Below are 17200 nucleotides of genomic sequence, written 5' to 3'. Positions count from 1 at the left end.
AATAATGAGCACGATTTGGCAGTTGCATTTTAACCTCTGAGATAACTTATTTTTACTCCACTGATGGTTAGGTTTAGGGTCTGGGTTAGTGCTTAGGGCTAAGAAAACATGTGTTCCTGTTGACTGTACAACATCATATACAACTCTGTTTACAACTCTCTTTTGCTGTTACTCTGTGGACATTTCACCCAGAAAATGAACCTCAGAAGACTATCAGAAGTCTCAGGATAATTAGAGAAATTCAAAAAGCATATACCGATTTTAGCAGAACACAACTTTGTCTGGCCTTAAAAGATACGAGAACCAATCAACGCAGAACATTGTTTCACAAAGGGCATACAATGTGGCCCTGTACCGAAAACATTGACCACCCCTGTTCTAAACCATGACAAACCCTTCAGGCTTCTATCAACTCTACTCACCCATCTGTGAGCAAACACAGAGGGCTCTGTCCATATCTTATCATGCATTTCCTATGTCCATAGCTATCTGACTTTTGTTAGCATATTCGTTTTGACAACTGCTTCCCTGGAGCTGCTGTCAGGAAATGCAGTCCTAGAGCCACATGGAAATAACATTGGATTGATAATAAATTGAATCACTGTAATGATGCACATGTTCTGTTATGTCGGAGGTGGTCAGATAGCTGCTGGCATTGTTAGTGTGCTGTCTGGAATTCTGCTCTTCTTTCCTGTAGGCAGTAATAAGCCTTGGTACATGTTGTGGGGCACCAAGATCTCTGCACCTGCTTGGACTGGAGCACTGGTTAGTATCTAATTCTGATTAATATCTTCTGAGACACATTGTAGCTCTGCTGTATCTGCACTTTTATCATGAAATAACAATAAAACAAGCTCCTTTAGTGCATGTATAATTATCATATTTATAAATGCAAAGAATTGTCTGATATTTGTCCCACAGGATATAGTTGCTGGCACATTTCTGCTTATGGCTGATAGAAATCAGACGAGAAAATCTCTGGTGTGTATTTCAATGCTGCAACAACATTTTCATTTGCAAGAATATTTGGTTGAGCACAGGAAAGGAGAACAAAACGTTAAAAAAAGAAAGAAACCTAGCTATGTAAATCTAATATCTGGACCAGAAACCTATGAAAATTATGTGACTGTGGTAACATTTTGCAAAATGACATTACATGGTTCATTACACATAACATGACAGTTCCAAGGTGAAATGTGTGTGTAGTTCTAAAAGAGAGTTAAATAATGTTCCAAACTCTGTCTTGGTGACAGAGATAATAAAAATTGTAATAAAAATAAAAAGTTAATAGAAAATAAAGTATGTATAGAAATACACAATAAGACAAAACAATATGTATATACGTATGTACAAATACAAATCTGTTATAGACATATAGTGCAAGGGAATGTAATGGCAGAAAAGGTAGTATATGTTAGAGAAATATAAATAGACTAAGCTGTGTATTGTACATAATTATTGCTCAATGGGGCAGATTGAACTGTTCATGAGATGGAATGCCTGAGAGAAAAAAACTGTTCTTGTGACTGATGGCTATGGTGCTCTGTAGTGCCAGCCAGAAGGCAACAATTCAAAAAGGTAGTGGGCTGGGTGAGTTGGGTCCAGAGTGATTTTTCCAATCCTTTTCCTCAATCTGGAAGTGTACAGTTCTTGAAGGGAGGGCAGGGGCAACCAATTATCCGCTCAGCAGTCCGAACTGTCCTTTGTAGTCTTCTAATGACCGATTTCGTAGCTGAACCAAACCAGAGAGTTATTGAAGTGCAGAAGACAGACTCAATGACTGCTGAGTAGAATGGGATTAGTAGCCCCTGTGGGAGGTTGATCTTCCTCAACTGGAGAGGGAAGTATAACCTCTGCTGGGCCTTTTTCATGGAGTCAATATGGGTCTCCCACATCTCCTGTGAGATGGTAGAGCCCAGGAACCTGAAAGACTCCACTGCTGCCACAGTGCTGTTCAGAATGGTGAGTGAGGTCAATGTTTGGGTGTTCCTCCTGAAGTCCACAATCATCTCCACTGTTTTGAGCGTGATAAGCTCCAGGTTGTTTTGACTGCACCAGACAGACAGCTGTTTAACCTCTCTTCTGTAAGAAGATTCGTCGTCATCTTGGATGATAATAGTGTCGTCGGCAAACTTAAGGAGCTTGACAGAGGGATCCTTGGCGGTGCAGTCATTTGTGTACAGAGAGAAGAGCAGTTGGGATAGCACACATCCCTGGGGGCACCAGTGTTGATCGTACAGGTGCTAGAAGTGAATTTCCCCATCCTCACCAGCTGCTGCCTGTTCATCAGAAAGCTGGTGATCCACTGATAGACAGAGGTGGGAACAGAGAGTTGGGTTAATTTAGTCTGGAGAAGAGCTGGTATATGGTGTTGAAAGCCAACTGAAGTACACAAAAATGATCCTTGCATATGTTCATGGTCCGTCCAGGTGTTGCAGGATATGATGCAATCCCATGTTGACTGCATCATCCACAGACCTGTTTGCTTGATACACAAATTGAAGGGGATTCAGAAAAGGTCCAGTGATGTCCTTCAAACCAGTCAAATGACTTCATGACCATAGACATCAGAGCTACGGTTCTGTATTAAGTCCAGTGTTCTTGGGTTTCTTTGGGACAGGGATGATGGTGGAGCATTTGAAGCAGCTGGGAAATTAATAGTGCTCCAGTGATGTGTTAAAGGTCTTTCTGAAGACATTGTGCTTTTAGACAACACCATCTGGGCCCTGTTCTTTCCTTGTCTTTTGTTTCCGGAAGACCCGCAACACATCCTCTTCACAGATCTTAAGTGCAGGTTGAGTAGCAGGAGGGTGGAGGATGGTGGTTGCAGCAGGTGTTTGTGCGAAGTGAAGGTCAGAGCGGTGAGGGGTGTGAGACTGGGCTTTTCAGATCTACAGTAAAACACATTCGACCTGAGTCAGCCATTTGGTGATATCCTACAGTGTTGGGGGATGGTGTCTTACAGTAAGTAATGTCTTTCAGGCCTCTCCACACAGATGCAGGGTCATTAGCTGAAAACATGTTTTTCAGCTTCTTAGAGTAGCTTCTTTACGCCACTCTAATCTCCTTTGTCAGTGTGCTTATGCGCTGATTATACAAGATTTGTTCCTAACTTCAGTAATCATCCTCCTTGGCCTGACGAAGCAGCCTGAGTTTTGCTGTAACCATGGTTTTTCATTGTTGAATGTTAAATAAGTCCTAGATGGAATGCACATATCCTTGCAGTATCGTTGTGCTCGTCCAGATTGGTGTTTGCACCCTATAAACACTCCAATCAGTGCAGTCAAAGTAGGCTTGTAGTTCCAGCTCTGTTTCATTGGTCCATCTTTTTACAGTCTTTACTATAGGTTTAGCTGATTTAAGCTTCTGCCTATAGGTCGGAAGAAGGTGAACCAGTCAGTGATCAGAGTGTCCCAAAGCTGGTCTAGAGACAGAGCGATATGCATCCTTTAATGTTGTGTAGCAGTGGTCCAGTATATTTCTGTCTGTGGTGGGGCATGTAATGTGTCCAGGTATTGTTGTTCTATGTTCTAAGCCAGCTTTTTCAGCACTGCGCTCACACACAGGAATGTAAACACTCACCAGAAAAAACGAGGAAAACTCCCACGGTGAGTAGAAAGGCTTACAGTTGATAAAGAGTGCTTCCAAATTAGGACAGCACATCTTCTTTAATGTTGTTACATTTGTACACCAACTTTCATTTTTGTAAAAGCATGTTCCACCATCTCCTTTTCCCTGTTATTTCCACAATGTGATCCGCTCTGAACAGCTGGAAGCCCGACAGATGTAATATGCTGTCCGGAATGGCTTCACTCAGCCAGGTTTCTGTGAAGCACAAGGCAGCAGAATTTGAAAAGTCCCTGTTTGTATGAGTGAGGAGATGTAGTTCGTCCGTTTTGTTAGGAAGAGAGCAGAGATTTGCAAGATGAATGCTCGGCAGCACTGTTCCAAAGCTGCACTGTCAGAGCTTGACCAGTGCGCCAGCTTGCTTTCCTCACTTGTGTCTCATAGTGTGCTTGATCAACACAGCTGCGTCTCTGGTTAAAACATGCAGCAAAATGTCTGAATGGTCAAAATCTGGGAAAAGATTGTCTAGTATGTTCTGCCGAATGTTCAGCAGTTCGTCCCTGGTAAAAATAATTGGAAAATTACTAAACACAGGGCAAACAAACAAAAAAACAAAAGAATTGTAGAGCTCCACACCGAGGCGGCCATCCACAGCAACTTCTTGTATGTAAACAGATGTGGCTAATGCTCTATTGAGTTTGAAATCAACATGACCTGCCTCCCTACCCAAAACCTTAAATCTAAATCTAACCTATAGTGTCATAAAATAGCAAATGTGAGATATAAAATGCAATTGTGCAAGCATCTGCTTCATTATGTGATGCTTGTATGACACTTTTGGTTCATGTGTCAACAGGGCAGTTTCTTGTTATAAATGGTATAAGCAGCCGCTTAGGGCCCCTGAGTCACCAGGGGGCAGCGCAAAGCAAGGTCGTTTTAATAAAATCTTTCAATTTGTTTATTATTTAATTTTTAAATAAACTAAAAGCTGTGGTTGAGCTGTTATGGCTCAATTAGACAGTAATAGGAGGCCCCATTGTGGCTCAAGAAGAAATGGAGAATGTTTCTGCAAGGAGACAGTTATAGCAAGATGTGACACTCAAATATTTTTTGTCATCGTGAAGCGCACCTACTAGTCGAGAGCGAAAAAGAGAAAAAAGAGGAGAAATGTAGAATGACCACTGCTATGTCAAGTCATTTTTATTTGTATAGTGCTTATAGTGTATAGTTACAACAGATGTTGTTTCAAAGCAGCTGTACAGGAAGTTATACTTTAAAAGAAAATAAAGCCAGTAATGTCTTAGTCATCACTGTGCTATATTAAAATTTTTATTTTTGATTGTGCCTTAATAACAAAATAATATTTGCATTCAGTGAGCCAGCCAAAGGCGACTTTGGCAAGGAACAAGTAAGCTCCATAAAAAGTTGGTTAATGGAGAATAAATTACCTTGGGAGAATCAATGCTCACTTTGGGGGTCAGAACCGTTCTGGCTAAACAGCATGAATAAAATGCCAATATTAGTTATTTATGTGTAGAACAAGTCATGGTTTAAATGAGTAAACTAAGTAAGTGTAACCCTTATTTCTTGATGCCGCGGCGGCGATTACTCCAGTCTCTTCATCGTGGGTAACATAAATGAAACACCGGTTACAATGGTGATAATTCACGTTTCTTCTTTAATCAGAAGCATCGGCATAACAGCATGAACAGCCGCCTAACTCGCATACAACTCACTTCACCTATTTTTTTTTTTTTTTTTTTTCCAGCGCGCTCTGCCTTAAAGAGGCAGGAGCACAAAATAACCTCTACACCAATATATATAAAACTTTGTATAAGACAAATAAAAATGTACAAAACATTTTCTTAAACAAATTATTATTGTTTGACATCTGTTCCTTTTTCCCCAAATAAAATAATCAACTAGTGAAATAAAATAAAATAACGAACCAGCAAATTTAAAGGTTACAGTCTTCCCCTACTTATCAAAGAAACGTCCTCGTTTCTATCTCAATACAATACTGAATAACTCTACAATATCGCAACAACTTATTAACATGACAACACCAACAGTGCATATGCAATAGTGCATAAAAATGTATATTACCAACACACCTAGAATAATACACATTCCTTATCCTGTATGGGAAATCAAATTAGGTGTTATACAGTACAGTAAAAGTACAGTGCACATACAACTAATTTGTGCATAACACATCAACAAACAAAATCTTTAAATTTCTCAGGTTTCTTAACCATGCGGCCACTGCGAGTCAGTTGAGGTGGGTCAACTGATGGCAATAGGACCCTCCCCGGGGCCTGAGAGGCTGTAGGGCAAACACTAGGCTGTGGCACAGATTCTGGCTGAGACAAAGAAACAGTTTGAGCTGAACATTCAGTCCTTGCTCGAAGTGCAATCTGCTTTTCAGGTGGGTGAGGCACATAAGGTGGGGTAATGGGTCGGAAAGGCAAAGCTCCTGACAATGCAGTGAGTGGAACAGAGTGAGGGGCCACAGCACTATCCACCACATGAGGCACAGATACTGGAAAGGAACTGGCAGGCAAATTCCCTATGGAACCCCTGTAAGGCTTTAGGCGATTGTGATGTACCACCCACTGTCTTGACTGGGGATTTCTTGGATCTTTAATCTCATAAGTTACCCCAGGGCTGTCATCCTTGTCCATTCTCCTCAGAATTTTATATGGCTCTTTCAATTTTGGAGCCAGCTTATTCTGCTTCTGAGCTGGGTCATCCAAAAACACTAAGTCCCCTGGCTTATGTGGATGGAAAAATGTCTTTTTGTCATACTGCCATTTCTGATTAAGCTTAGCTGCAGTGGACTGCGCAGTAGCATCTCGGAAAGCATAGGACAAACGTGTGGTCACATCTTGGGCATAGTCCGCAGGGGTACCTGGTGTACAGGAAGTGACAGTAGGACTACAGTTCAAAAGGATATCGGCAGGTAGTCGTGGTTCTCTGCCATGTGCAAGAAAGAAAGGGGAGAATCCGGTGCTGGAATGAACACTGGAGTTATAAGCCAGTTCCACTTGTGGCAGATATTTATCCCATTCACCCCCACTTTCACAAATGTATTTTGCGAGCTGGTCTTTCAATGTTCGATTCAGTCTTTCGACCATGCCATCGCATTGGTGGTAGGGAGAGGTACGGGTTTTCTCAATGCCAAGTTGACTGCACAAATGTTTAACCAAATCGGACTCAAACTGTCTACCTTGGTCTGTATGGAATATCTCAGGGACCCCATGCTGTTTAATGTAATCCTCAAAGATGCACTGTGCTACAGTTGTAGCACGCTGGTCTTTCAGGGGGTACAGATTGACAAAGCAGGTAAAATAGTCCATTACAACTAAAACATACCTATTCCCAAGTGAAGTAACAGATAGCTCAGTGATGTCAGCAGCAATTCTTTGGAATGGTCTTTCCGCATTGATCGACTGTAACGGGGCCCTTTCATGAGGAGTGGTAGAAGCACAGGACTGACAAGATAAACATTCAGCACAGAATTTATGGATATCACGAGACATGTACGGCCAATAGCACTTGTTCCTGGCTCTTAACAAAGTACGCTCAGCACTCAAATGTCCACTAAACTTCTCTCCATGAAAACATTTAAGAGCTGTTTGAATGAGTACCTCAGGCAAGACTACTTGGTAAGCAGGAGGGCTATGAGGAGATGATTTTACTCTGCGACACAATATACTCTCCTGGACTGATAATTTGGGGAATTCATGCCAGTTTCCTCAGTGTGGCAGGGGATCGTTTGAGTCTGCCTAATGGGGGCCTTTGATTACCATTCTCTTTCCAGTCGATGACAGCACTAAGACAAATGTCAGCTTTTTGCTGAGCTTGTAATTCAGCCAAATCAACTGACAATGTCGGACTCATGTCAGGAAGAACTCCACAAACATTTGGCTCTTCAGCAGAAGAGGAGACTCTTTCAGCAGTGGTATGGCCGAGAATGACACACTGCACTGCATTTGTTTCTGTCACAGGCGAGCTAGGACGCCGTGACAAGGAATCAGCGTTACTATGCTGCTTTCCTTCTCTGTGTAGAATGGTAAAGTCATACACGTCCATTTCAAGTATCCAACGTGCTCTTCTACCTGTCGGATCATTATCAACTGCTGCCTTTTTCAGATACAACAAGGGTTTGTGGTCGGTAATAATTTTGAATGAGGCCCCTGACAAGAAATGTCTGAAATGTTGGACAGACCACACCACAGCCCAAAGCTTACGGTCATAAGTTGACCATTTCTTTTCAGAAGGAGTCAGAGTGTGACTGGCATACGCAATTACTCGTTCCCTCCCCTCCTGCATCTGAGCAAGCACCGAACCTACACAATCATGAGAAGCATCAGTGTATAGCAGAAAAGGCTGTATGAATATAGGGTGAGCTACAATGGGAGGATTAGTGAGGGCATGTTTCAGTGATCTAAAAGCATCCTCACATTCACTCGACCACTTAAAGACAGCACCTTTTTGGGTTAGAGCATGAAGAGGTGTAGCTATTATAGAAACATTCCTGACAAACTTCCTATAATATGAGCACAGACCAACAAACGCTCTCACCTCTGTGACAGTCCTGGGGGTAGGCCATGACCGGACCTTGTCCAGGTTCTTTTCATCTGGCTGGAGACCCTGACTAGATACAACATGACCCAAGTAAGACACTTCACTGCGAGCAAAATGACATTTACTACCCTTCAATTTTAGACCTGCTGAACGAAATCGACTGAAAACCTCCTCAAGATTGTTAAGATGGTCACTGAAAGTCCGACTGAACACCAATACATCATCAAGGTACACAAGACAAACTTTCCAATTAAGTCCACGAAGCACCAGCTCCATCAGTCGTTGGAAAGTCGGAGGGGCATTCGTAAGACCCATCGGCATAACCTTGAATTGATATAAAGCACTGCCTGTATTGAATGCAGTTTTCTCCCTATCATTAGAGTCTAGCTCAACTTGCCAGTATCCACTTGACAGATCCATTGTACTAAACCAACATGCACCTGACAAGCTGTCTAGAGCGTCTGATGGTCGGGGCAAGGGGTACGAGTCTTTTACAGTGACTGCATTAAGCTTCCTGAAATCAATGCAGAACCTGTAACTGCCATCTTTCTTTTTTTACTAAGATGACAGGGGGAAGCCCAAGGACTACAACTTTCTTCGATGACATCATGAGAAAGGAGCTGCTGAACTTGCCTATCTATCTCAGCTCGCATGTGTGGTGATGTTCTATAAGCCCTCTGCTTGATGGGCTGCGCATCCCCAGTACGGATGGTATGCTTGACCAAATCTGTACGACCATAGTCATAATCATTTGCACTGAAGATGTCTGCATATTTGAAAATTATGGTCTCTAGCTGAGTCTGTTGTTCTCTGTCCAATGCAGCTTGACCGAGGTCTACCTTGGGTTTTGGGCAGGGCTCAATTTGAGTCTGTATTTGAGCTACTGTGGGTTCCAACATTGTGTATTCTTCACCTGGTTGAGAGACTAAAGAATGGAAATCACCTAGCCTCGTGCCACAGGGAACATGAAAATCCTCACTAGTCGGATTCATAGCTCGAACACAAGTCACGCCTGCTCTTACAGAGGTTACGGTACGTGCTACAAAAAGACCTGGTACTGTCTGAATTTCAGGGTCTAAAATTCCAACATAATTGCATGTGAACTCTTTTTCCCCAATATTGGGCTGAATTTTTGCCAAAACGTTCATCTGTGACCTGGCTTGGATCAAAATGGGCTCTAAAGTCACAGCACTACTCCTAAGAGGGACTATATGCTGTGAACACAAGAAAGGAACAGTCCAGTTCCACAATTTTAAATGATTCTCCCTGAGGTCAATTTCAGCGTGATGTTTGCTAAGAAAATCCCAACCAAGGATAACAGGCTGTGTAGCATTTCTAACCACCTGGACATTATGGGAGAACACTTCCTCACCCAGCCTAATAGTAATAGGCAACATACCAAGAGTGTCAAGATAGTCACCCGTCACTGATTTTGCCAGCAGAAAGGATTTCTGAATAGGCTTTTTCATGAGAGAGGGTATCGACATTCTCAGTGTTTCACTGATCAAAGATATTTCTGAGCCTGTGTCTACAAATGCTTGTACAGCAATGTTCTCAATGATAGCAAAAACATAAGGTGTGGGAGTGACAGAAGTTACCAGTTCAGTTTGTTTGGGCCCACTCATAGACTCAGCAGATACTTGGCCCATAGTACCTGCTACCAGACGTTTCCCTGCTGTTCAACATCCTCATCGCCGAAACTGATATGATGATCACCAGACGAGGGTAGATGGTCCCTAGAAGATCGTGGGCCATATCTCTCACCAGAAAACTTGTTGGAGGGCAATTCGGTCACATGACGATCCTGATGATGAGAGGCGTGATGCAAGCGATCATCAGATGTCGGTCTGAAATAATCACGATGATGTAGAGTCGGGCCGACATGTTGGCTATGACGATGAGAAGTAGGGGTGGCATGTTGAGCACCATAATGTGGAGGCAGGCTGGCGTGACGATCTCGATGATGTGGTGATGGGCTGACGTAACGATCACGGTGATGTGGAGACGGGCTGACGTGGCGTTCTCTATAATGCGGCGACGGGCTGATGTGACGTTCACGGTGATGTGAAGATGGGCTGATGTGGCGTTCTCTATAATGTGGCGACTGGCTGATGTGACGATCACGGTGACGTGAAGACGGGCTGACGTGGCGTTCTCTATAGCCTCGATGTCTGTCACCGTCTCAGTGGATGGAGGAGTAAGGTTCCTCTTGACGATATGGAGATGATGCAGGTGACGATTGGTATCTCCTTGGAGATGAGAGCGGAGAGTAACGATTTTTATCTCTACCACGTTCAGGTGAGTAGCCTCTCTGTCTGGAGGAAGCATGTTGAAAACTGGGCTCCTGCTGTCGTTTTAATTGACTTCCATCCTGAGAGTCTTAACATCAGCAGTTAGTTGCTTTACGGCAGTCATGATTTATGATGAAATGTCAGATGATGCAGTCTTTGTGGATACCATAGCAGAAAGCGATTCACCACTGGGTGAATTTGGTGATGAAGTTAGCGTCAGGCTGGTCTTTTGACTGAGATGGGAAAGGGGTGCTAGCCTGAGAACTTCCTGTGCTCGTTCCCATTTACAAGCAATAGCTAATGCTTCCTCTAGGCTAGTAGCGCCATGCTCATGACATTTTGCCTGGAGAACAGAGTCAAAACCGGCTATGAACCGTCTAAATCTTTCCATAGTAATAGCGGTCTCACCATAATTTGGAAATGCTTCCAAAACCAGTCTTGTAATCTCAGCTGCAAATACTTCCAAAGGCTCTTTGGGCATACACGGTCTGGCATTCACAAAAGTCTGAAAATGCAGCAAAAATTGCTTCCGGCCAAAAACGTCATTTAATGCGGCAACACACTGTTCATAGTCTTGTTGTATATCAGGAGACAGGGAGAGCCAGTAAGCTAAAGCATCTCCACTCAACCGCGTAGGCAAAATGGCGGCCAAATCCTGTGTCTGTGCATCAGCACAAGCCTTTACAGCAAGCTCTAATCGGGCTTTCCATAAGGAAAAACTGTCTTTATCCTTACCGTCCCCATGGAAACATGGTGGAAGATCGACTTTGAAGTGCAGCACCTTTGTTGTATGATTAGACGAACGGTGAGTCGTACTGTCCAATTCGTCATCATCGCTCCCGTTGAGAGACGAGGCGCGTGCGGGAAGCGCACGAGAATCAATAGACATTTTCGCGTCAATTAGGTGCTGTTAAACTTCGAACGGAGCGAGTGATGAAAGAGTCCCTTAAACAGACCAAATGTCACTTCAAAGTTCACTCACCACTACGCTTCGCGGTGCATTAGAAATGCGCCGTCGTAGTTAAATGCTACTGCTGTGAAACTTCCAGAAACTCTTGAACTTGAAACCGCTGCCACCAGTCTGTAACCCTTATTTCTTGATGCCGCGTCGGCGATTACTCCAGTCTCTTCATCGTGGGTAACATAAATGAAACACGGGTTACAATGGTGATAATTCACGTTTCTTCTTTAATCAGAAGCATCGGCATAACAGCATGAACAGCCGCCTAACTCGCATATAACTCACTTCACCTCTTTTTTTTTTTCTTTTTTTCCAGCGCGCTCTGCCTTAAAGAGGCAGGAGCACAAAATAACCTCTACACCAATATATATATAAAACTTTGTATAAGACAAATAAAAATGTACAAAACATTTTCTTAAATAAATTATTATTGTTTGACATCTGTTCCTTTTTCCCCAAATAAAATAATCAACTAGTGAAATAAAATAAAATAACGAACTAGCAAATTTAAAGGTTACATAAGTGATAGTCATCCTGAATTAACTGTGGAAATGCACATAGATGCATTGTCCTTAGATATTTGGCTGATGAAGGCTTTTGCTGGCAGTTAATTCATAATCTATGTATTCTGTTTTAAGAGTGTAGTCCATCCTTTGACCAAGACGATACAGACAATAGTCAGTTAGGGGCATCACAGTCTGTCTGGAAGCTTATGAAAGTAATTTTGATGAAGTCCATCCTGAGCCCAATGTTCAGACAGTAGCACATGAAGTATCTCATGTCTTGGAGTTTGCATCTATTCATCCTCTGTGAAATCCATCGTTGTAGACTGAAGGGAAGTCTGGCCGGCACAAGCTGCAGTTAGTCATCTTCACTCAGTGACACGTAGCAGTGGTATTCGGACATCCGGCAGGACCGGAGCTGGATTTGGCAGGCTCTGGAAACTCTGGTTGAGACAACGAAACAAATAGAATAATATTAGCATAGACAATATTCACTTTAAAGCAGAGTTATAGACTATAAGAAGTGTTTTCCTGTTCCGGCAGACCTATCTAAAGCAGCATAAACTATGAGTTGAGGGAGAAATTAGGTGTATACCTGGCTGAATAGATGAGTCTTTAGTATAGATATAACTGAGTGTGTCTGAGTCCCGAACACTGCTAGGAAGAACATTCCATAGTTTAGAAACAAAATAGGAAAATGTTCTCCCTCTTTTTTTGGATTTTTATGTTCTCTGTTTTGTTAACAGGCCGGAATTTCGTAGTGAACATGATGGATTATAGCATGACAGAAGATCACTTAAGTACTGTTGAGCTAAATCATTCAAAGCTTTGTAAGCAATTAACAGACTTTTAAAATGAATATGACATTTTGCAAATGTAACAACAATAAAATGGAGCTGAAATTATATTATTTAATATTTTTTGGTTCTAGCCAGTATTCAAGCTGCTGCATTTTGAACCAATTGAAGTTTATTTATTGAACCTGCAGGACATCCTCCCAGTAACACATTACAATAATCTAGTCTTGAGGTCATGAACGCATGAATTAGTTTTTCGGCATCAGAAACAGTGAGCATATTTCATAAGAAATACATTTTTATTAATTAAGCCAGCTACCTGGTTAGATGGTGTTTATCATTCAAAACACTGAGACATCAAGTTTAAGAGTATAAAACAATAGCAACATTAAAAACATTAATGATCAAAAAATCAACAGCAATGACTTTGTTAGGTCAAAGCTTTCATCTAAAAACACTGAAACACTTTTAACCCTTACTGCATACTGATAGTCCATCACCTATTCCAAAGCTGAGGTGCAAGATATTATCTTTTGAACAGTAAGAATATTCTAAAACAGCAGATTCCACCAAGTCACAAAAGGGGCAATTGTGTCAAGTTTTATGTCAGGTTTCATGCAGTGTACAGCAGCAACAGTAATGGGCATTGTTTCATTTTGTTGCACATTTTGAGCCATCGTGTACCTTGCGGGCAGGACCCTTAGAGATGGCTTCCACTAGATCCTTTGAAGTGATTCATTTCAGTGTGTGAGCTGCAGACCATTGGTGTGCTTTCATTCTTAAAAATGAAATTATCTGTATAGGTCCAGTGGTTAAATTCTGAGGTAGATCACTCCATCTTCACCTGGCTGGCTAGTTGCGAATTACAGTTCTGAGTGCAATGCAGACAACCCCCCTTCTGAAAACACTCGAAGACTTAATGAACGTATATCAGCACTGAAATATTTAGGGCATTAAAGGCAAATAGGGATTCAGGTACACAAATTCCTTGTAAATAGTCTTTTGGTATGTAATAATGTATGGTTAATGCAAGACCCTGTCACACACCTGTCACTGTATTTAATGTTAATTTTAATAGGTAATGTTCATTTCATACTGTATTAAATTGTCATACATAATTTTTATGAGAGCAGTGAGGTTAATTACTTGTAATTACTACTGTGTTTAGATTTTAATCAATAATGCTGTTAAGTTTATGGATTCACAGAGAATGGAGAGCAGTGCTAATTTGTGGCAAGTTTGACAGAACTCCCAGCACAACACCGACTCCTACACAAACTCAGAGTAATCTAAAAAATAAATAAAAATAAAACAATTATCCCATCTGGCTAAGCAGGAACATGATTTTGGTGGAGCGAAAACTAGAGTGAACATCAGCAGGGCATTTGATTCCTCGAGGGACATTCGTTCAGTTTTGGGGATCAAAACCGACCCTGAATTGGCATTCTTCATATTGGACAGGTAAGCTTACATAACTGCAAAGCATGTGAAATATAGTGCTATAAGGATCTTGTCTACTAAAGCTGACGAATTGCAAGCAAACTTGTTCCAGGTATACAGGATCAATTTAAGCAAATATGCTGGTTTCTTGATCGTAGTACAACATATGATATACAAAACATACAATAGTGCAACATAACAGTGCAGTGCAAGAGTAAACTGTCTGGTATAGTTCGGTAGTATGTAGCTGTATGTGTCTATCAGTATGCTATGTTAGCTGACAAGTAGTTTTAGTTTATTCTCAAAGTTTGTAGTAATATACCATCATAACTGTGTAATTTTAATTATGTTACCTCATCTGTCAGCATGATGCCAGTGAATCATGTTCAGTCTCTTTGTACATTATGTCATTGTTTTGGCTGATGCTCACTGTGGAGTGTGTGCACCAGCGCGAGCACTAGCTACAAGTAGCGGGCTGCAGTTCACTTTACGGCCACAGGTGTCATTAATAAAAAGAGTTTCTTAATCTTACATACTGCACCTTTAATTGATTGGTTTTTTTTTGTGTGTTGTGTATTTAATTAAGTTAAGTTAATATATTCTAATTATTTGAAGACTGTGGTGTCGCTGTTTGATGGCCTGGATCTGGGATGGGGATGGGGGGGTCCAATTATGATTTCGCTTAGGGACCCCATCTGTATGCCCTTCAGGATTCATACCCAGGTATTTTGCCTTGCAAGCACATGACTTGATTACACTAGAATACGTGTGTGAATGTAGTTGTTTATTAAGATTGCATCATTTCACCAGGAAACTGCCACAATACATTCAACAATCCATGTAAAAGTAATATAGCGAAAATATAGGTAAAGTATCCTGATTCAATGAGATCAAGATCAGATTGAAAAAATTTCTATTTTTCTGGAACTTTTCAGGTAAGTTAAGTTATTAGTCAGGATTGTGTCCAGCATTTGTTCCAAAACAAAAGGATCCATCACTGTAAAAATGTAAAGATACTTCAGAAATCATATGGGGTTCCTCAGACGCCATACTGTTTGAACCCTTTGGAGATCCCCCAGGCTATATATCCTATATATGCACTCAAGGATCTTCAATATATTTCAAATGTCCAAAACCATTATGATGGGTTTACTGTGGGAACCATTGACAACTTGCAGGAACTAAGATTAAGTTTCTCACAAAACTAAAAGGCTGTCTGGAGGATCTCCAAAGGGTTCTGCCATTGTGGCATCTAAGGAATCCCAAATGGTGCCTTAAGAATCCTTTACATTTTACAGTCGACTCCTACATTTTGGTGATCCAAGGTTCAATGCATGATAGAGCTTTTAACATAAAAAAACAGCTTAATTTAACGGTCTGCCTCAAATGTTTTTGTCTTGTCTTTTTTTCAGTGGGAGGTGGGATACACTTTCTCTATCCTGTGTTCTCTGGCCTGCCTGGTGCAGTTTGCAGTGGCTGTGATTTCCATCCTACTGGGACCTTACTGCTATTTTTCATTTTCTGGAGCGGTGGGCACTGGGTTCTTGGCATATGCTGTAAAATTCCCCTATCCATACTTGGCTTTTCCTAAGTTGTGTCTTGAGCCCATGCATTACGAGTGGTACCACCTTACCTTAAACAGCACAGCTATTATTACCAGTGTGCTGATGCTCACTCTGTCTCTCATCGCCATTGTCAGTCTAACACGAAGAAGAGTGCTACGCTCTGGATATGTTAGTGTGAGTTGTGTGGATTATGTGACCATCTATCTTTTTCTCTGTCTATCTGCTTGTGTATCTTAAAGATGCAAGTTGCCTAAATTGAAAAATCAATTACATAGGAATCATTTACAGCATTTAAAACTGTAAAGGCCGTGGGTGTTTGCTATGAAAACATCTGCTATTGACGTGTTTTAAGGAATGTGTTTCTTAGCTGTATCCTCTTTTTATCCACAGAAATCAAGACATTGATGCGGGCGGATCTGCATGACAGCTCTATTGTGAGGAGCCAATTTTGTCATTTTGTCAGGGACTGTTATGCCTTACATCTCTTACAAACATGTTTGGATGCAATTATCAGACAGTCTGATGCCTTTTTGTTTTAAAACATGAAAATTCCTCCACGTAAAATTACAATTTTCACTTTAATGTTGATTGATAAAATGTAAAATAATTGTGTTTGGCTGTGGACATAAAGAAGATTAATGTGTATGTAATGTACAAAGAGCCTCTGGCAAATTCCTACAATCTGATGTAGTTGAGTCTCCGAGAAAAAAATAAAAAGCATTTCAGAATGATTTCTGAATTCTGGGGGGGAACCCACGGTATTAAGTGAACTTATGCAAATGTTCTGCAAATCTAGCCCATGATAAAGCTGGCCTCTGTTTCTCAATGTGAGCAATACATTTTTCCGGCTCTTTAGTCTCTAAAGAATTCCCGTCTGCAGAATACTCTGTCCAGGTGGGTGTCTACATAGGAAAATGTTTTCTTGAGAATTCCTATTAATGAAAAACTACAGTTGGAAATATATTATCTGATCAGTACACCCAGACACACTTGTGTGTGTGTTTGTGTGTGTTTGCCTGTCTCTTTCGGTTTGTGTGTCATGAATTATCATTACTTTCCATCCACTTCTGGCAGTAGTGAGGAGATTGCGTTATCCTGGTGTAAACGCTGAGTAAAAACACATGTTCTAACTGCTGATGGGAATGTGTTCCAATCTGACAGAAAATCCAAAGGCTTTTAGTGTCATCCAGTTAATCGCAAATTATGGTAGCTATCAAAAAACAAGGGCTGGAAAACCCTACGTCTATGTGCATGGGTGAAGACCCCTTCCTGAAACCAAAAATCCATGTGAAAAACAGGATATCCTAAGTAAATTTTTTTTGTTCACAGAATGTTCTGGGAGCGTAAGGTTTTGGTTCCCAGAATGTCCCCAGAACAGAGCTTTAAGGTGCATTTCAAAATCACAAAACATTTCGGAATGTTCTTTATAGTGAAAGAGAATATCTGTTTTAAGTTGTAGATTCCCAGAACCTTTCTGCAACCATGC

The 17200-nt window shown here is 41.3% G+C and overlaps 1 protein-coding gene across 1 annotated transcript; it reads left to right on the top strand.

The window, feature by feature from the left end:
• Positions 1-609: 609 nt before the first annotated feature.
• LOC127645681 (transmembrane protein 212-like) lies at positions 610-16428 on the top strand. The gene is made up of 3 exons (XM_052129361.1): positions 610-765; positions 15562-15888; positions 16105-16428. Exons 1-3 carry the CDS (start codon positions 610-612, stop codon positions 16117-16119), a joined length of 498 nt encoding a protein of 165 aa, XP_051985321.1. The 3' UTR covers positions 16120-16428.
• Positions 16429-17200: the final 772 nt, after the last annotated feature.

The sequence above is a fragment of the Xyrauchen texanus genome, chromosome 6, assembly GCF_025860055.1.
Source record: "Xyrauchen texanus isolate HMW12.3.18 chromosome 6, RBS_HiC_50CHRs, whole genome shotgun sequence".
NCBI lineage: Eukaryota > Metazoa > Chordata > Actinopteri > Cypriniformes > Catostomidae > Xyrauchen > Xyrauchen texanus.
This window is presented reverse-complemented; position numbering and strand designations above follow the sequence as displayed.